General features: G+C 36.3%; 1 protein-coding gene across 2 annotated transcripts in view; it reads right to left on the bottom strand.

Moving 5' to 3' along the window:
* Positions 1 to 22,511, bottom strand: part of ADK (adenosine kinase) — a 302,860-nt gene that overhangs the window by 150,026 nt on the left and 130,323 nt on the right. For both annotated transcript variants that reach the window (XM_062580837.1, XM_062580838.1), the window contains exons 5-6: positions 10,252 to 10,424; positions 7,823 to 7,931 (exon numbers count right to left, since the gene is read on the bottom strand). In XM_062580837.1, the coding sequence (XP_062436821.1) occupies positions 7,823 to 7,931; positions 10,252 to 10,424 (282 nt within the window). The remainder of the gene's footprint in view (positions 1 to 7,822; positions 7,932 to 10,251; positions 10,425 to 22,511) is intronic.

The following is a 22,511-nucleotide window of genomic DNA, read 5'->3' as shown; positions in this document are numbered from 1 at the left end:
AATTACAAACACTTTGAAAATAATCCCTAAAGTGTACCAATTGGGGTGGCCTGAATTAACAGTAACTTGGTAGCCCAAGGGTAGCAAAAATAGATTGAGCTACCAAATTTCGTAGTAGTTGTAGCAGCTGTCTCCTTGCCTCAGGGAGCGTGGGTATTTAACAAAGCAGACAGCCTGGCATTGGCATCTGATTAGCGACGTGCGTGCTGGTGGCCAGACTACGCACACTTGCGTTGTTTCGCCGTTTCATCAGAAATTCGGAGAGCCGGGGCAACGGTTCGCTTTTACAGCTCAGCTTCTGGGTGCGCACTTGCAGGTACTGTAAACGGTATCTTCTCACTTGTCGCTCGCCATAAGCGGCGAACACCGTCTTCAAGGCGATCGATGAAACACAACGGGATTTAAATGTCAGGGTAAGTTTGCTCCCATTTCTGTGCCAAAATTTTGCTGTACAGACTGGATGAGCTCGGAGCTCAGCGGAGTGCTTGGGGAGCTCAGCGAGTGCCTGCCTCTCCCTTAGCAGAGGACATAGACGGCATATCAATTTATTTTTAAGAAATTCATTTACTCAAGCCTGAATTTAGGAGGCAAAATTTCTCTTCAGGAAGGAAGGCTCAAAGGAAAAATCCAACTGTTGGGTTTTTGGGAAAGGGAGATTGATTTTCACACTTTTAACCCCTCAGCAGCCTGACGGTTTGCATACCCACTGAGGGTAAAAGAACCTCAGGTTCAAAAAAACCTGATTAATGGTAAAAATCTTAGTTAACATGCTTCATCTAAAAAAGGCTTGATCTCAGGGAATAACCTTAGTGCAAGCAACAATATTACTCCAAGGTCTGTGTTTGAACTTCGCACAGCCCAGAAGACCCCCCACGTGGCTCTTCCCTCTTTCGTTCCCTAAGTATACATCACAAATTATTGGTGCTTGTTGGCAGAGTTCAAATCACTGAACTCATTGCAAATAGTCTACTTCAGCTAGAAGTACATTCTTTTACTCTATCAAATCCATCTGAGGTAATAAGACTTGATGTTTTATTCAACAGAGCTGAGGAAAATTGTTGCACAATAGGTTAATTCAAAATGGCAGCATAGAAAATGCATCTGTCAGTGGGGATCAAATTACAGGGCAAGCTCCTCTCAATGCTTAGAAAAACAAGTCTGCAGCTCTACAGATTATGTGCATGTGTGTGTTTAAAGGGGTGGGAAAGGAGCTAAATATCTGAGCTAACCTCCAATTAAAGTCAATCATAAAAACAGCCAATTTAATGAGTACGGATTTCTTTGGGTAATTATAACACCAACCACTTCCCCCCCCCCCCTTTTAAATCTGTAATTCTGCCTTCTTGTTATTGCTTGCTTTGTCATTAATCGCCTCAGGAACTTGATTTCCTAGCAACAGACTCTGCCACCAAACATTTGGCTCCTGTTCAACATTTTCTTTGTGAAAAATGGCACTGCTATTGCCGCCTGGCTGTTGCAGCTAGACTGGCTGTGCAAGTGCTCTAATAATGCATTCTTCTAAAGAAAAAAATCACATGATAAAAGGAGCAATGACTGAGCTTCACTAATTACCGTGCTGAAGAAGTTTATCTGCAATTTAAAGGCTACTGGGCTAGGAGGAGGACGACAGAAGAGGAAACATGCATACTCGTCACACAAATAAATATAATTAATAACGTGGGGTGATTTTTAGAAATAAGTGTTTTTGACATGTTCAACAGATTCTTATTAATTTTTTGCTAGGGAGAAAGGAGGTACAATCTTTCTTAAAAGTTGATGATGCATTTTCTCCATGAACTACAAAGCATTCATCTTCACATAATGACATTTTGAGGATCAAAATTTTGGGGAAAAAAAAAAAAAAAAGGAAAACTGGAGAAAACAAGTTTGATTCACTTTTCAATCTTAAGTAATGTAAAAAAAAGAAAAAAGAAAAAACACCTTGGCAAAACTATCCCTGCACGAGAAGTCATTTCTGCAAGGGCAGCAGCAGAGCACACCACACCCTGCAGACTGCACGGAAGGACAGGACGCTTGCTGGTGGCACTTTGCACAAAGCTCTTGTTCACGTTTTGATCAAAGAAAAAAATAACTGGGAATTTCTCTATTTGAGAGTGAAAGTATTTTTCCTGCATTTGTTCCGCAAGCTAGCAAATGTCTGATTTGTTTCCTGTCTCGATATTGAACCTATCCATTCATCTCTCTAAAATAAAAGCGTCGCATTTCCCCTATCACACCAGGGACACACAGCTCCACAAGATGGTGGTTTGCTGGAAGACAACATTATCCTCAGCCAGCAAAAAAAATGCCACAACTAACTGTTGCTAGCTGAAGCTTTTTCTTTATGGTCATGTAGACATTCAAAATTATTTCCTCCTCAGCCATAAAACCTAACCATCACTGTGAGAAATATGGCTTTGCATGTCAAATGGCATAAACACTGATGTCAGAGCACTATAGCTAAAGTTATCAATGGGAAAAAAGCTATTGTGGAATTACTCAAATAAATGACTTTTTAGGGGGTATTTTGATTCCTGACACTATTGGTATATGTCACTCATTTCCTATGAGGCATACATAGACCCAGCACATCTGAAAGGAAAAAAAAAAAAAAAACTATCACAATCCATTTTAAATTATCATAATCATAGCAAGGAATTACAATAAAAATGCCTTCATTGAATATGCTTCTGAAAGGGGGAGACAGCACAAAAGAAAGTTTCATTTATACTTGCATTGTTACAGTAATCAACATTTTTTTCCTCGAGTAGAATAGCCAAACCCCATGTAAAATACTGCAGAATATTATTTAAGCTTTGATACACATTGCTGACATCAAGCTTATGTTTTGACAGACTTACGTTGAAACCAGGTAATTCCACCATCAAGCCCACTACACCACTACAGTATCTCTCTGCTTAGACAAGCACTTAGGCATTAAAAGAAAATGAATATAAAAATATCACAGTATTTGTTGAAACGTACCAGAGTGTTTGGAGCTTTAAGAACTTTTCTTCTAGCAGACAGGTAGATTACATGCGGTTCATTAACATATGCTGCAATACATGACATTTTCTACTTGAAACATTGCCTAAGATCAGAATACATGGACTTAATCAGAACTGTCATTAAGATCAAAATAAGCCAGACTTGCCATTAACTTCATAAACAAAGAGATGCTGAGGATAGTGAAAGTAACTTAATAGCAGGCAAAAAAAAAATCTAAGCAGTATTAGAAAATTTTATATTAAATGTAATGTAACTGAGGGACTTCATCATTGAGAAGTTTCTATTCTTTACTACATGAACGTAGGAGAAAAGAATGGTTCAAACTTTTGCAGATTATGAAATAGTAGTAGCTCATGCAAAAGTGACTGAATGAAAGTATTATCTCCTCTGAGCAAAAGGTTATTTGGAAATACTGCAATTGAGAAAGCTAAGATTTGGCTGCTTAGAAATAGGTCTTTGGGCTACAAGCCCTATTTATTGCTCCACTACTCTATCCACAACACATACAGAAGCTAAAGTTTTCAGACACTGTCAATGCAAAAGTTAAGAAAAGGGATCCTAAGTGGGCATAAAGGAAGGTGCAAGCTTGGTCCCACACCTCTTTCAAGAACCTCTCATAAGCGTGAGCATCACAACAGCAGTGCAATACTTTCCAATACCAAATGGGCAGACAAGTCTATGTAGACACTATACAGAAAAGACACCACTGATAACTATATGTTAGACCTTATTGTTAATAACAGCTTTTTAGCATACAAACTATGCCTATGAATTACTATTTCACAGACAGTCCTTAACCAACAATCTGCTATTTTCCTTTGTACAAAAAAAGACATAAGGATTGTTCAAATAGAAAATCTGGTTGTTTGGGGGGGGTTTACAACCTCCCTCCCCCCCAAAAAGGAACTTCCAAGAACACATTTCACACAATCGCCAAAATAATATTACTAGGGAGTGACAGTGCTTCACTCATTCAGCACCTCTAGTGCAAACTTTAAATGAGTGCAGGTGCAGGACTGAAGAACAAATTGAGTAAAGTCAGCTAACTAGGGAGAAATAAGGATGGCTAACTGGAACACAAGAAAAAAAAAGTACACCCAGGGAGGCTACACTTTTGGCAACAGTGTTCAAATACAGAAAGTTAAAATTAAGTTGGCTGCATGACAAAGCAATATAAGTTGTTACAGAGTTAAATTCCACAAGGTTAATTGCAACTTTTATTAAAGGGAAGTATTTTTTTCCTTTTGCATTTTCTTCTCAATATCAAAGGGCAAGCGCAAAATTCCTTATTAGTATCTGACACTGTGTAGGTGCTAAATGGAGTCAAATGACAATTAAAATCCTTACTTTACTCTGTTCTCCCAAGCATCTTTTATCAGTTTTTTTTTTTTAATAAAAAGACTTAACAATTAAAATGTCTTCAAATTCCAGACCTTCACAACATATGGAAAGTACTGACTACAGACTGAAAGTAGTGTCCAAAACTTTGAAATATTTTTGTCAGAGAAATTGACAGTGTTTGGTCAGAAAACTGAGTACCAGCAATTCCCATAGATTTCAGTAGACACTGAAGACCGACGATCTCAACACAAATCAGTTTATTTTAGAATTCTTACACAGAGGCCTACATAAATACAGTAGTGCTACTATAAGTTTATTGAATGTCTCTAAAAATAAGACAAGTAAGGTGCTAAATATGGATTTAGATTACCCAAGTTTGTAAGATGTGGCTACAATACACAGGAATTCCAAAATGCAAGTCTTGATAGAAAATACAGATCCACAGAAAGAATGAAAAAAAAAAAAAAAGAAAGAAATCAGACACACAAAAGCTTCTCATTTAAGACTGTTTTGATATCCGTCTATGTCCCATTCACAATTTCAGAATAGTCTTTTCAGCTTAACAATGTTTAGTTTTATCAGAACTCTCAACTTATTTAAAAATACAGAGAAATCTCAGAAAAAGAGATTTTCTAGCCCCAGCAGGAATCAACATAAAATCCCTAGCAGTGAATTCTAATCAGACACTAGCAGTATAGCTAGCTGATCCACAATGAAATTAATATGACAGACTGGAAGATATGATGTCAATGGTAGAAATTACTACAAGTAGTTGAATTCAAACTGGAGAAAGGAAAGAAATTGCATGCAGTATGATAGTGCATGTAATCTATCTTAAATAATATAACCTAGAATAATTTTATGGAACTAAAATGCACCTTTTAAAGTTTTCCATCTCTGAGACGGCTGGGGCAGCCTCTCTGCATTTTGCTTCTATCTACGACTTACAAGGTTCTATTCTTTGCTAGTCTTTCTCCAATTTGTCTGGCTGATCTGATTACCAGATGGCTTAAATAAACGTATTGTGCTCATTGAGGGTAACAGAAGTTCTCTTCCAGGGTTCTGTCATGGGTTCACTATCTTTTCCTTTGTACCTATTCCCCACTCTGTGAACTGATTAGATTTCAGAGTTAAGTTTCATCTGAGGGCCATTCTGCTGAATGCAGCATTGCATATTATTGCTGAACGTGTATTACCTCTGTACAAATGCTCACAGGATATCAGAGATCTGTCCTAAAGCAACAACTGCCGTACTCCACCAACCAAATGGATTGTTTGATAATCTCAGGACATGGATTTCCAGAGTAAGTATCTATCACTAATAGGCATCCTAATGCATTCTAAGAAATAGGTGACAGTTGGCTAGAAAGAAGCAAATAAGCAGCAACATATGCACAGTGGAAAGCCAAGGAAAGTAACAAAACTGAAGAGAAGATAGACACAACAGTAGAAAACTAATGACCAAAAGAGCTACCCCATACCTCTAGAGTGGTAATTGCTCACTACCTGGATTTGTCTGATCTAGTAAACTGCTACAGAAGTGAGCATAAAGAAGCTAAGTGAAAGTAAAGGGCACACAAGACTATACAGGCTTTGTGGCATGAGGGAATGGGTACAGTTCTACACATTGTCTCCTTTCTTTAAATATTCTTACATATGGGATCTATAATCTGAAATGATAACACTAAAATTCTAAAATTCTCTTAAATAATGCTGTCGAGTGTATTTGCTACAGATGTGGACCAGGTCCTTCACCTAACACATCTCCTCTTGCAGTCAGATATCTTCTTAAACAGAAGTCCATTTTACAAATATTCAATACAATTTATTAGCACTTCACTGTTACTTATTTATCCATTAAAATATGAACATCTTGGGTATTACTTTCAGTTTAGCACAATAATTCTACACTTCTTGGTCAAGGCTTGGATGCCATAAAACTGGCATTTGAAGAACAACCTTCAGTACACATCAAAATACATATAGTAAATCAGCTAGTCAAAATTGAAGTGATTAAATCAACTGAACACAGAAGAAAGGCTTCAGACCAAAATAAGCTGAATACAAGGTAAGACGGACAAGTCTCTCTTTCACCTCATCCGATTCCCCTCAAGCATCTACACTAAGTCTAATTTTTCTAAATTAGATACTGGGACCTTCAGTGGTAATTAAATATAGTAAAATATAAAGAAAACTTAGTGCTGTTTAGCTTTTAGTAACATTTGACATTCTTCTTCCTCATTTAACAATACTCTTAGCCTTTCTGTAATATTTAGTCTACAGTACTAATTCCTAACCATGGCATTCAGGACAGACTGAGGTATAATTATTGAGAAACGAAAACAGAATACTCTCGAAAAACAGCAATTAAAAACAACAACAACAAAAAAATCAATAGACAAAAAACCTTATCTATTTTTGAATGTAACACAAACATATGGCAAGAGCAGCAGGATGTATTTTCTTTGTATCCTGAGAAGGTTGTAACTATTTTTTGACAGTTATAAAGGGGCAGCCTTGGCCATACACAAGAATCAATAACAACCATGTAAAGGCTACAGCAGTGCACACTGACAGGCTGCAGGAGACATTAACACCAGCTAAAAGAAATAACTGTATTTTGAATGAACTTGTTCCTCCTAGATAATCAATTTTTTACACTTCTCACCAGCTGTTCCCACATAGCTCAGGTAGCAGAATGGAAGCAGCTGTCATACAGAATATATACATTATATACATATTATGAGGTTTTAATCTATCATAGATGTTTTATGTTTGCTAACTGTGCTCAGTTTTATCAACTTGAAAGTAAATTGAAAACAAATTCACCATTTATATGTAGTCAAGATGCAATCTGAATGAATACACTAATCTGTCTTGATTCATTCTTGAACAGTTTAAAAAAAGGTCAAACTAACTGTGAATCTACTAATGCCCCATCCTCAAATCTGCTTTAATCTATATAAGATTTCATCATTAAAATCAGTTTGCTCCACCACCCACATTCAAGAGATTTGTCACAATCATTATTTCTGAAATATTGAGTTATAAGGTACCATAGTAATTACTATGGAATAAATAGCAATTAAGATTGTTCACACAAATAAGCTCAAACTGTTTGCAGTGAATAATTATGCTAATAGTGTTTTTCTACATAATTTGTGCATCCTTCACAACAATCTACTAGCAAATGTGAAATGTAAATTTGATGCACTACTACAAAAGCTCTCAAAATGTTTAGTTCTTATGATTTCTCCCACTAATTTAAGAAAGCACACACGTACAACTTATTTCTAAATTTTTACGTTTAACATTGAAGAAATCAAACTATGCTGAAATTGAAACAGTGATTTTCTTTCATCATATCCATGAGAAATCACCCCAAACCATGTGCAATAACCACCCTCAATTCTTAATTTAACAGACAGTACTGTAACACAAACTTTCACAATCTGAAAGAAGCTGAACTTACTGCTATATAATAAACTTTGGCCTTTTCCACCAACTTCCAGTTCTTCTCCAAATCAAGATGCTTTTCCTTCTTATAGCAATTAGCAGCAGCAAGGTTAGCTACAAGAGACCTAGAAGTGATTAAAACACAGGCATTAGATTCACCTTTATTACTACAGCAAACTTCTCAAAGTACAAAAAATTCTCAAAGATGATCAGACTCTCAGGAACATGAAAGAGATTTACAAAGAGCACTGTGAAACACACATTTGACCACTTCATTATATTTATTTTTTTAATTAATATTTTTATATATCTATATCTATCTATATAGATATATATACAGATATAGTATCTATATAGATACTATATATAGATATACACACAATTTATATTACTATATTATATTCCTCACACCTCTTCATTTGTCTAGAATCAACCTTTTTAAATTCTATGATCAATTCTCTGTACATGGCATAATACCCTCAAATGCTTATTAAGTTATTTTCTAATATCCAGTATTTAAACTGGAGTAGCTGCTTTTGTTTATAGTCTAAAAGCCATTGGCCTCACTGGAACCAAAAAGTTATTGGATATACATGTCTTGCACTTTGCTTTTCAAATGGATATTTGTATTATTAAAGAAGTTTTCAGTTACGCTTATATTTTCCTTCAGCACATGAGTAAACCACCACCTGAAAAAAGTTCAAGTTGTTATCCAAGTAAAAGTATCCTAGTAAAAGATGAAAAGTTAAAAAAAAAAAAAAAGGCAAAATAAAAAACCCCAACCCCCCAAAAAATCCCTCAAAAAAGCCCCAAAACAAAAAAAACCCCAAAACAAAAAAAAAAGCCCCATCACTAGCCTAGCCATGTATTACTAGAAAACTACCAATGATTTATTTGCACTTAATTCCTTCCTAACAAATTATAATGTAAGACATGGCACATAACTTCCATTAGCAAGAATTAAAGACTGGTATCATATTTACTTTGTTGCATTTAAAATTTATTTAACATCCTCACCTGTAGACATTCCATCTTATGAAGCACATAAAAGTTACAGATGTACTGCTAAAAGCGGGCAAGCAAGAGAATGATGCAGGAGCTTTTAATTCTGGTTACCATAATTAAACTCTTTGCAGTTTCATTGTAAGAATGTTCAATAATATAATTTAAAACTAACAAAAACATCAAAAGAATTCTTACAGTGATGGCAACCAAATCTTCCTGTCAGCTTTCTAAAACATTTCTCACCAGCCATGCCGGTAAGTTAGATTACTAACAGCAAAACAAAAAAGTTACAGGCTAACTTTTTCTGAATAGATTAAAACACACAGCAGAGTTCTGCGTCATTTCATGCCTAAAGGAATATTCTCTATCCTATCTCTTTTAATTCTTCAGAAGGCTTTATACCCAGAAGCAGAAGAAAACTAATATATATACACACATATGTTACATACATATATACATATATATATACACACACACACACACAAATAAAATAATAATTAAAAAAAACTCCATAGCAGCACAAGAAGTTCTAATTCTTGGTGAATAATAGTATTTTCAACTCACTGACAAGAAATCCACAGAAGAACAAAGTAAATCCAAGACAGGTATGTGCATAACCAGTAAATTTTGTAAACTAAACTTAGGACATAAATTAAATCTCAGTTTTGTCAACCTGAAAATATCCATCAAAGATGGATAGGAACAAAATCTCCTCTATCTACATGCATGCATTCTAGTTGATAAGTGAAAAGCAATTAGGTTCCAGAAACTTAAGCAAAGACTGTTTATTTGTTTGCTTCCACTTATTACATGCCCTTGAAACGGTAGACCTAGTTCTCTGGGGCCACATCCAACTGCAGAGATGCTCTGTGTGCGATATGTAGTAAAAGATCATTACAATGGAGGCAAAGCACCAACCTTTTTGTGTCATTAAAAAGAAAGTAATAAATGAAAAAATGAAAGACAAGATAGAGAAGAACTAGTTAAGACCCAGACATAATTGCAGATCATAGATGAACTTCAGCTGCAACAAAAAACTCACTTTATTTCCTCCTGTACAAAATCAATTTAACCCTTTTAATCGGGTTACATACTGACATCTCTGCTGTTTAAACATGCCAATCAACTCTCACATACGCTGCATAAACACAGCTGTTAACCAACTTTTGTTTCCCACATGTTCTCTCTTTAGAGCAACAGAACAATTTAAAATTCAGAAACAACAAGTGGCTGTAGTTTATTAGCTCATATTTTTCTACCTTACTCTCTGGTATTCTCCAAATGCAGAAGAAAAGAAAGGCCCAGATTATGAGCCATGCTGATAATTTCTTTATTATATCAATTACATTTTCTAAAAGGTCAAATATTCCAAACAAATTAGGTTCCACGCCTACGCCCACTGCACTCATATTAAGAAAAAATAAATCAAATGCACCTGACCTGTTATCACTAGTGATACACGCAGCACAGGTTCCGGTTGGCTCTTCACTCTGCTCATAGTAATGGGCATCCACATGAGCTTCCTCAGCCTTCTTCTTCAAGATCTCCCCAAATTTATCTTTGCCAATGCATCCAAAGAAAGTTGCAGCTTTGTATGGGCTCTGAATCATCCACTGCAGATTGACAGAAAAAAATAACAAAACCAAAAGTAGTTAGCATGTCTGATACATTATTTGCCATTTTTCTCACCATTTGCCATATTTAATTCTATGCCTACAAAATCACTGTGACATATAAGGATCCTACAGGACACTTCTATGCCAAGGTAGAGAACATGAGGCACCTCAGTTAAGACATGATCAAAGAATAAAAAATTTACCTTAATGATCCTGCAGAATATTTAATAGCTAGCCTAAAACTCACTTAAGTACATGTAACAGATTGTACACCAAATCAAGAAGGTATGCAATACCTTGTAAAAACATATTTAAAGGAGATGCCTGTATACTTGCACTCAGTCAAACTGAGAATGGTATTTTTAAAGAAAACTTGTAGAAAACCAAAAATAAAATAGAGGGAGATAGCAAATATAAGGAAAACAGTATGTTTGAGAATTCTAGAAAGAAACACTGTGCAACATTCACAATATATATACAAAAACTAAACGGTACTGAAAATAACCTTTTGTGTCTACCATTTAATTATATGCAAATAAAGGAAATGCTCCGCATTCACACTGTTAAATCACACATGAAAATACCTATCTTCAGCTTTATTGAGAGCAGTTCTGTCACTTGATTTGTAAAGAAAGAGCATAGCTGCATCGTGTTGCTAAGGTGCTAGGTTATTTTATAAAGCTTCTCTTTTATTAATACTAAATACATATCATTCAACTGTAAATGTAGCTCTATTTTGTATTAAGTTAAAAAAAGTAGCATTTAGCAGCAAAGCAGAATCAGAGTGAACCAAAAAATACACGTGAAGAAACAATCACAGGCCCTAGTTCGCTAGTGATGAGTCAACCAACTGAAGTCATTATAATTCCCTCTAATTACAGCCAGAAAGCTTATCCACTCAATCTGTAGTATGAATTAAAGGCTACATCAATTTACTGCTATGCTAAAACCCTACTTATAATTGTTTCCTAATCAAGATTTAAATAAACGATAATGTCTCCATTACAAATCAGCATTAGTGCTATCTGTGGGTTGTAGAAAGGTCAAGTAACTGAGTTGCAAATACATGCTTAGTCACATCTTCATTATTTTCAGCTCTAGAGGGAAAAAAATTGCTTTAGTCATGCAAAAGTCTTCATTAATAAGGCAAAGGTGGATAAAAGTAGCAAGGTCTCTTTCCTGAAGCAATTTAATACGCATCAAGTTTAAGGTCAAAACGATTGTGTTGTCAGGTGGCAGCAGTGTTCAATCTCTCGTTCTTGAAAGGCATACTAGATATGCTCTGCTGATCCACTCAGTATCATCCTAAATTAGTATAATTTAACCCTATAATAAGTAAGAGATCTATCTATAACACTCTTGTACTTTACATAGAATTCTTTGCAAACTGGTAATTTAGTATTTTTTAGAAGCGGTAGTCTTTTATATTTGGTGGTATGGTTAAGAACAGATTTTTTTTTTTTTTTTTTTTAACAAGATTAAAGATATTTTGACCTACTGTAAGGAATATGGATCTAGTTTCCACATGGATAAGAACGGACAGATTTGAAGCCCTACATCCTGTGTTGAAAAGCATGCCTTACTCTCACAAACAACAAGAATTAAGAGAGATCATTTGAACACTAGGCACAAAATGCACCTTAGGCTTAAAACATTTTCTCAAATTACATAACTCTTCTATCCTTTATATATAAAGTCTGACAACATTTGGAGCAGTAGTATTTCACATACATTTCTGTGAAAAAAGAATTTCTGTTAAAATATCAGTTTTGGTTATTGGCAGCAACTCAATTTGAATTCAGATGTGATACATACCATAAATAACTGTGACAGTCCTTACTTTAAATACAAGTCATCTTTCAGAATCAGAAGTCAAGATCTGGAGTTTCCTGAGACAAACCTCTGTAAAATACACAGTGCAGACCACTTCTTCTGTAAGCAGTAGTTCCTCTCATACTGGTGATTATTTTGGGCATGGGCCATATATGGTACAGAATACTCCCACTGTATAGATACTCTTTCCATTGGAGCATCTGAGCTAAGTTAAGCACTGAGGAAGATGGAAAAGCAGTGTCCCTGTTAAGATCCTTTCCTCGTAGATCCCCAGTTATAAATACTCCCAGCTCTTTCTTGGAATGATCTCTATCCCATAGTGACGGTATGGGACTATACCGTCCCATAGTGACGGTAACAAAGTCTTGGTGGTTGAGTAAGAACTCTCAACTGTTCTTCCTTTACCTCAGTTAAAAGATTACATATTAGTAAAGGAATAAAGTGGACATTATGTTGTCAGCATGGTGAATGTGAACTACAGAAATGCACCTGGGGCACACCATTAAAGCTGTACCTAACGGAATGAGCCACAGCAAAGTTTTCATTTGCTGGAAAAACAAATGAGACAAAATAATGTCTTCAGAGTAGACCTTGAAACACTCTTTTGCATTTGACCCTCGACTGAGTCTACCTTTGAATATCCTGATATGGAAAAACAGGTTTTTATGGACTACTTCATACACCATTCTTATCGTTTTTGAACTTTTGGCTGAAGGTGTCTACATGAGAATGAGGGCTCAGTCACCACAGGACAATTATCATCATAAAATGATAGTGCACTATTATATCCAACCTCAAACGAAGGCCAATAACAAACTGCGAACATTAATGCCAGGTACAGGACTGTATCAACTGCAAATTCAATTTACAGATTTATGTGGAATAGAAGATTTAATTGAATGAAAAGATTCCAGACAGAAATGGAAAATGACCCAGCTCAGCAGGCACTGGCATAATGAGTTAATTATCGAGGGTTTGACTAGGCAGCGAGGCAGTTATTAACTAACTGTATTGACAGTCTGGTCAGGAGAGGTTGGCATCTGGCCACACCAAGAATCCCCACCATCTCCCAAGGGAGTTTGAGGCTGTTAATGGCCCAAAGACAGAAGTGACAAAAGTAGGAACTTATCATGAAGGAACAAGACAGCCTCAGGAGAGGGAACATTTGAATTTCAATGATACCGCAGAGGAAACCCAACATCTAGAGTGGTTTGTGAAATCTAGTGTTTCTCCATCCTGCAGTTTTCTTCTGTCAATGCAACTTAAGGACAGCAGGTACATGCAAGGACAGGCCCTGACCCTGTCAGTTAGGATAAGCATCTGTGACAGAGGAAGGAGCAGGGCAAACAGAACACCTTTCAGATGTTGAGTTAAGCAGATTACATTTTCTTTATATTTTTATTGTACTCACTCTGGAAAAATCAAATCAAATATTAACACTTCTAACTACTTTTTCCTTGCCCTTACCATAACCCTAGTTTAAAATTAGGCTGATTTCAAAATAAGCATCTATAATCAAATTACCTTATCCCTGCAGGAAAATTATTCCTTAAAATCGAATAGTGAAGCGAATACTTCAAAAGAGGCCAGCACTCTGACCACTCAAGGATATAATAGAGAATGACAGAATGCTTCTCTCCTTAACTTCATGAGACTGATCTGGGGTCACAAAAGTAGGAGTCTGTTTAAATGTTTTTTAAGTGATCAGAGTTAACAGGGTGAACTCTCTGGATGCTTTAGCTAATGTTGAAGTGTAAGAACATTTGTTTTCCAGGAAGTAGACAGCAATTGGGGGGGGGGGGGGGGAACAGAGTCTTTTCTTGCAAGCTGTCAAAAAAAAATCTTCCTAATAAATAAAATTTCTAAAGCCTCTGCTGTCACTTTTTAAAAGTGCTTAGAGTTAACTGTCCCATTCATTTGCATCCTCAGATCTGAAAACATGGTTCATCTATCTTCTGCTTTTGTTTGATTAGACGACACCTTTGGAAACAACCTTTACTCTGAGTTACAGAAGTACTTCTAACACTGGAAAGGACTTGACTGATTATTGAATGGTGTCTTTTGAGAATGATTTTCAGACCAAGATGAGGTCATGGAGCAACTTGGGTGGTCTCTCACACCCAAGGAATCATAGAATGCCCCCTTATACTATGCAAAAACCATCAGTGATCTTACAGAATCAGAAAAAGAAGAAAATTGAGACATTTGATTTTTATTTCCCAAGTATGCTATTTAGCTTGAGAATGCCATGTTTAGAACACAATGTAGAGTCTAGTATCCCACTTCAAAACAGATGATCCCCGTTCAAAGTTCTTCTCTGCTATTCCTGCAAAGTTCACAGTAGAGGAGGACCTCTACTTGAAAAGCAAAACACAGCACAACCGAATACTTGATCTAATTTTCCTCATGGTTTCCAGTTGCAGATAGACTCCCTCTGCAGAAGGAGAATTCACTGCTGCTGGGTGTCAGCATACAGACTCTTAAGATCTAGAAAAGAACACCATACTGATGAAGCTGACGGAAAAAAAAATAGCTTTATAGCCCTCACACTAAAACAAAGACTTTTCAGAAATTATGGCATTTTACTCTGACTGTAAGTCCAACAGATATCTGGGCAACAGTGACAGCCACAACCCACAAGGAGGCTGAAGATGATGTTTGGTATCAGTCCCACATTTTTCTCCCTCTGAATTCTTTAGCTCCTGAAATCTTTTTTAAAGCTGTAGCTAGCAGTGCCTTTCCACATCTGTCAGTCTCCTTAAACTAACAATGCCAAAGCACACGAAGCTTTGCTTAGACTGACATACCTTCCGTACACAGGAGTTTCAGCTGTATACTTGAATGCTAAATACCTGGGAACTGACAAACACAATAAGAAGCATTATGCCCCTTCACAGTGAAGTGTCTTCAGAACTTGTTAACAGTACCGAATACAGACATTTGAAGTGCATCTGAAGTGCGTTATTTGAAGCCGGACTCTCCTTCGTAAGATCTGTCAAATCTGATCTTATTTTAGATTGCAGCTCATAGAGGAGAGGATTCTAAACACCTAAAATTAGCTACGACTTAACATGTTTGCTAAAATCTAAACAATGCCAGTAACTACTTATGGAGTATTCTTTCTAGAAAATCAGAATAGAAATGTCTTGTTTTTATGCAGTTCTACTTGGAATATCTCTTTTCTTTTTCTATTCTAAAGTTTAGAAAGAGTCTAGATACCTTTCAGAAGGTTTCAGCGCTTTGTTTTAGCCCCAGAACGTTTTCCATCATCAATTTTATAAACAGTCTATTAAAAACATTTTAGAAATATTTTAGAATTTTGATGTTAAAAGAAAAATAAATGACATCTCATCTTAGAATACCAGCTAATGCAAGCAAAAGTAAGATCAAAAACTGTATCATTATACACATATAAAAAGCATGTAAATGCTGTCAACATGCAAAAACAACCCTAAACCTCCCCCTTTTCTTTCACTGATCCAAGTGATTGGGCTCCAAGTGATTCCAGGTGATTATTTCTTATCAGTGGTGTGAAACACCTGAAGCATAACTGGAACTCAATATTCCAATTATTACACATACTTTATCATTTCAAATCCCTATCCAAGAATCATTGCTATGGGAAGTATCAAATACAGCATCAGGACTCTGGAAAATTGATGAGATACTATGGCTTTATTCCAGACCCCTTGGAACTTTTTTCTTTTTATCTTTTCACTGATCTGTATTTATAGATTGCAAAGGCTACTATCACTTAATGGTCATTTAAGAAAAAAAAATGAAGAGGAAAAAATAAGCTTATCTTTATAAAGACAGGCCTGCAAAAAGGAGCTCAGTGTACTGTACAGTAATTCTTCCACCATCAGCTGAAGCTGCCAAATCTTGCATGAGGAAGTGATATTGTTAAAATGCATGACAACACCCTGAAGCAACTTCCAGTCAAGTGAGATAAAAGTGATAATATTTTTGAAAGAAAAAGACTAGCTATATCCTTGCACTGCGATTAATATCTGCATCTTATCAGAAGTTGGTCCAACATGTACTATCCAAATCCCTGTACAGGGATATCTATTAGCTTTAGTATGGTGCTGCAAGTTGCATTTTCCCATAGCTTTTCAAAATAAGATGTCTATCAAAATGTTAATCATCCAGGAGCAATACTTCATTCACTTCTACATTTAAAAGACACAAAGCTAACAAACTGCCTCTGAACAAAATCCTTAATACTTGTATTTTCAGTGCTATTCTTCTCATGTATTCCACTTCCTATTCTTCCTCCCTTGCTCTCCAGCTGCTTGCTTATCCACTGTTTTATTTTAGATACTCTTTAGTTTATCAGTTGCTCTCTGTACAAGGAAATACAAGCAAACATTCTCTAATTAAACTGGTAGTAGCCATATTCCAAAGTTTTAATGTGTTCAAAAATAAGTCTCTCTCTTATTTGACCCCTTATAGATTGCCCAAACTGGGATCCTAACTTGAATATTCCTTATTCTACCCACTTATCCCATATTTATAATGCAGCTACAGTTCTGCCTCAAAAGCCCGAAGTGCTGCAGACTCTATTCTTAAGTTAAATATATGTTGGTCATATAATCTCTCGGAGATCAAAACCAGAACGTCTCTTGCAAGACCTTACCAGGCACACGACTAAGACTGCAGCTTAGCCCTGTGTTCCTTCCCTCCTTGAAGCACTGAACCTCAAACATCAGCTATGTCCAGTAACAGTAACAATTCTAGCTTTACTTGGGACTCTTCCATAACTGTTTCTGTGTATGCAACTTCCTTTAAAAAAAAGGAAATTTGCTATTAATAATAAGCTATGTATGAGGTAAGGTTACAGAGTTCCTTTATCTATCAGTAGAAGGACTCAAAGATACTAAAGTTCCTTAATGAACACTATGTGAAGCATGCCAGAGGTAAATACAGAATAAGAAAAAAAAGGCCCTGTTACTCTGTGTGGTTGGAAGCAGAATGTGTTAATGGAAGTATATTAATATAAACATGAAAACTCAAGGTAACAGCTTGGCACAGTAAGACACACTCATTGTACACTGCTGCTAATCATGCCTGAACCTACCCCGCCTCTAAAGAATTATTGCTTACTTCATGGAGATACTAGGAAGACTGATAAGCATTTGAAAAAACGCCTAAAGTTTTACAGCATAAAAAACATTGTACATGTACTTAAGTACTAACCTAGTAGTGAAGATGACTATTGCAAAGTGACATTACAGATATCTCACATATGGTTTTGCTTATCCATAACCTTAAAACAAACCATCTTTTTTAAAATACATGCATATGTCACTCTCTTGCTAGATGTTACGCCGTCTCAGTGAGTACACCCACGCTCAGAGCCCCAGCAGAAAATCCAGAAGTGATCTCTTTCACAGAATTCATACAGTGCACACTGTAAACGTCTGTCTATCAACTTCTATCAGCAATGGTATCAAAAACAGATGGCAAAGGTCAAGTCAAAGTTTATTGACAATGATGAACTTTGACAGCCTCTATTAAATTACTTCTTCCTTTAAGGTGTACGTGATCAAAGCAGCAGAGAGATTTTCACTCAGTTCCATAACAAGCTATTTGTTGAGATTGAAACATCTGGTCAATATCTCCTAACACTGCAATTTCATGCACAGTTAGCAATAGGGTACATTTCTTCTCGCCTTCTCACAGGGTCCATAAGGGTGGCACATATGGCTGATCATTTCATTCAAAAAGATTCAATTCAGGGCATTACATGCAATTGTCTCTACGCTTTAGAGTATTTTAAGTCTACCTACCATCGTTTTCCATCATCACTGCTGTCTGCTCTACTTTTCTGCTATAAAAGCCCACAAATATGACAGAGCACTTAAAGCTTAACAGCTTTTGACTACTGGAGTTAGAAAGCAGTTAAGGCAAGGGAGTCGTTAAAGTGGCACGTCTTCATCTGTTGTCAAAAACTCCCAATACATTAAACTATTTACCACTTAGCAAAGCTCTAGTAATACAGATTGTAGGAGTAATTTTTGGTGTCAAATCAAACCCTTGATTTATGATGCATGCCTGAGTGATTAGAGACCATTTTTCGACTAATTTTTGTTATACATTTTATAAACATAAAATACATTAGATTTCAAGTGGATGTGTGACAATTATAAGAACTTGACAAATGATAATCCTATTTCTGAATCTGAAACAGCAAAAGACATAAAACGCCATCTACCCCAAACGCTGAAAATGCTTCCCTTTAAAAATATGCATCTGTGTTGCCACAGCAACAAGTAGTGGATAATCCAAATGTATTTCACCCTTCCTGTTCTGAATCTCAACCTTCATCAAAGGAGAAAGGAGGGTCGGCTGCAAACATGCACATACCAAATACATTTAAAAGGATTTTCAGTTACTAATAAATAATTTTTATTTTTTTATTTAGTACATAGTTGATATTTCAGTTCCACAATGGCTCACTCAAAGTAGTATTTGAATCTTAGAAACACAGGAAAACATCAGGAAATTCTAGGAATTCAGTTACCCTAAATACTCTCAAGCCTAGCATCATGCCGAGGCACTGCAGCAAGGGCATAACGGGGAGGGAGGAAGCAGAGAGGGAGGAAGCAGAGAGGACAGATGGATTTCATGTATCAAGAAAATGTACAATTTCACGTATCAGGAAAATGTACAAAATCCTTTAGCACTGAGACACCCCTCAGTGATGTCACTACAGATATCTGAGCTTATACAAAGACTGCATGGAGTTTTTGCACTACTTGGCACCATGACATTTATGGTAGTGCTTCAGTAGTGCCTCGTTGTTCTGCAGAAACAAGATACACGATTTTTTTTTTTTAAAAAAAAAAAACCTTGTCCGCTAGGTCCTGGTATGTTTTATACAAGTGCTAGGATATCCCAAATGTCTTTATAGATAAGAGGAACCTGTTTACAGGTTGTAGCAAGAGCCTGTTGTACCATGCCACAAAGGCAGACAGTCAAGCCAGGAAGACAACCGATTTGCCGTCACCTGGCACTAATGTCAGTGTTGAAATCATGAAGATAGATAGGTTCTAACTATTTCTTGATAGGAATGTGAAAGATGAAAGGTTCTCAGGTCCAAACCAGTTCTGGAGTGATGAGGTTACAGTCTTTATTACGGTGAAGCATTCTACCTGAACTGATTTAAAACAAAAAATAAAAAACAAAACAAACAAACAAAACTGAACTCTCTCTTCCAACTTTTAAGACTTACTCTTTTTGTAGGTTAGGAGCCCTCTGAATGACGCAGACAAAAGTTTGGAAAGGTGGTATCGGGTTACCAGTCTACTCATTAGAAATTAGCATTTCAGGATTGATCTCTCCTAACTGTTATCCCATATATTCCATCCATCCCATGTGGTTCCAGATTCTCAAGGAACGATCTCTCTTCAAAGAAAGGTAAATATGAACCAACTGAAAAATTACTGCCTTAGGACAAATAAAGCTCAGAATAACCTATGGATTCCTTATGTGACACTTTCAAACACTTGAAGCTGGAAACGTGCTGTGTCCCTCACAGACTCTGACAGGTACATAGACTGGGCACAGATTCCAGGAAAATAATGGATCTGCAGTGCCAACGTGAACAACGATTTGAAGGAGAACTGATAAAACACACTTACAGCACTTCATTCAACCAAAATGAAATTCACACATGCAAAAATTGGCCTTCATTCTTAAAAGCTCAGAAAGGAATAAGAAATTTTACATGAAATACATATTTCCTCATTTCTAAATCACCTTTCAGCTTTTTATTCCACTACCAACTAGATATAAAATCATCAGTATAGGCAACTAGCTGTATTAGAAGTATTGACCTTTTATTGTTTCCTGTTGCCTGACATTGAGAATTCTGGACAAACGGCCGTCGCATGTAATGCAGCCCATTTGCACAGTTCATCCGTGCAGAAAGACCAACATGTCTTTAGCACACTGGTTACTGTGCAAGCATTGCACTCATCCACAGAAAGCGTGACGCATTCGGAGCACACCGTTGTCACCGCACAAGCACCAGCCATCTGCACAGTGCAGATGCAGTAAGTAGGTCAGATGCACTGGGAAAACGAGGCTTGCTCTGCGCGCCCGGCATGGCTCAGGTCCCCTTCTCTCCCGGATTTCTGGGAAAGGCTGTAGCCTACTGCTTATTCAAACCACTATGTCTAATGTTTTTGCTAACCACTTTTGGAAGAGAGGGTATGCTATTCCTCCCAAGCAGTTAATCTTATCCATCCATGTAAATAAATGGGTTTTATTCCATTTGCCAACAGCTGAATGGTGACAACCTTATTTTGTCTATTTCTTCATTATTTATGTATATAAATACTGTACTGTATTTGCTCTAGTTAACAAGAATCTCTTAGTTCTCTCCCTGCCAGTTTCATTCACAACACTTTTAGATCTGCTGTGGTTGGACACAAGCAATATTTCTGTCAAAATAATTTGTTAGGAAAGCTTTAGTTTGCCATATAATGTGAGGATAATCGATTTTGATTCCCAAGATATCAAGTAAAAGGGAAAAATACAATTCTTCATTGCAACTTAGGCATATTTTTAAGTGGATGCATTCCTTCATGATAATATTTGTTTGTTTATAACAAGTAAAAGGAAATGTTAACAAAATTTACAAGAGAGATCACACATGATTAGTGCAGTTCAAAGCAGAGCTTGGCATTATCTGAATTCCTTAGCATGTAGCTCAAACTCTGAGCTAAGTTCAAGTAATTTTCACAAAACAGGTAACTTGCTCCTGTGTGCTCCTGAAGGAGGACTGCAAATGGTGCTTGAATTTTTTTCTGAATTCAATGGCAGCTTGACACCTCCCGTGATCAACTCAGGCTCAGCACCAGCTCCCAGCCCCTGCCTGGCAGGAGTGGAAGGTAAAGGAAATTTTACATTTACTAGAATGCTGGTAAACCTTTGAAGCTACAGCAAGCTTCAAAAACAGCATCCTTAGACCTGATGAGCTTTATATCTTATCTCCTAAAAAACATGAAATACTTTTTTCAAAAAGTCAAAAATGGAAATTAACAGAAAGAAGAAATCAATACAAGAAGCATAAAGAAAAAAGATGCTTTGTTCATAACTGTACTGCCTTGATACAGTTAATTTTACTTGAAAGTTTAATAAAATCAGGCAATATGAGGTGTATTTTGAAGTTAAAGATTCCCTTTTATAGTTCCTCTGAGAAGCTAGAAAGCCCAACAGACCCGATTGTGATCTCAATTAATCCAATTTTACATTCATGTAAATTTATTCATTTCAATAGAGCTGTGAATGATTTATGCAGATGCAAATGAGATCAAATCTAGACCTAGTATGACCCTGTATATATTATCTTTTCATTTGGTAGAGTAATTTATTTTTGATTTTACCTAAAGGAATACATGCAAGTATGTGTGTGTGGCTTCATTATTTCTATGTTTAAAACAACTACCCAACATCATCTTTTATAATGCATGTATACAGCATCCACCTTATATGGTCTTGAACATTATTAGACTATAACAAAGATAGGATCTGTATCAAGAATTAGCACTCTTAAATTATTGGACACTTAAAAAAAAGTGATGAGTTTAAAACTAAAATCTAGAAAGTGGAATATGGAGTACTTTGCACTCTTCTTTTCCATTAAGGTGGCAAAAGAAGAATAAATTACAACTGGAATCCCTATAAGGATAACAAACTATAGTCATAGAACATAATTTAAAAATATTATTGCCTTAAAACCACCAGATCAAATATCCTCAAGCAACAGGAACAGCTCCCTAAACATCCTCTTACTTATCTGTTCAGATCTCCTGAAGACTAGGTAACTGGCTGTCAAATCACTCAAATACCACAACCTGCTAAGTGATCACAACTGACGCTTACAGAACCTTAATTTAGCAATAAGAATTTCCGTTTAGTCTTGTGATTATACTGGTAACAACAAGTCTTTCTAATATGGCCAGAAATAATACCTCTGTGAAAATGTGCTATCTTGTATTCCCAAAATTCACAAATTCAGGATTTTCAGATTTATTGTTTCTGCTGTAGCTTGGGAGGCCTGCTGTTGATGAAGACTGCACTGTAACTGTGAAATGCCAGGTCATAAATTATTTTTGAAGGGCAAAAGTTGGAATGGCTGCCACAAAGTAGGGGAAAGGAAAAAAAAAAACAAACAAAAACAAAAACACACAGATCCAGAGAGAAATATGCAGATGGAATTGCTTTCCAAAACATACCATA

Source organism: Rhea pennata, chromosome 7 (genome assembly GCF_028389875.1).
Source record: "Rhea pennata isolate bPtePen1 chromosome 7, bPtePen1.pri, whole genome shotgun sequence".
Taxonomy (NCBI): domain Eukaryota; kingdom Metazoa; phylum Chordata; class Aves; order Rheiformes; family Rheidae; genus Rhea; species Rhea pennata.
The sequence above is the reverse complement of the archived record's forward strand: the minus strand, read 5'-3'. Positions and strand labels throughout refer to the sequence as shown.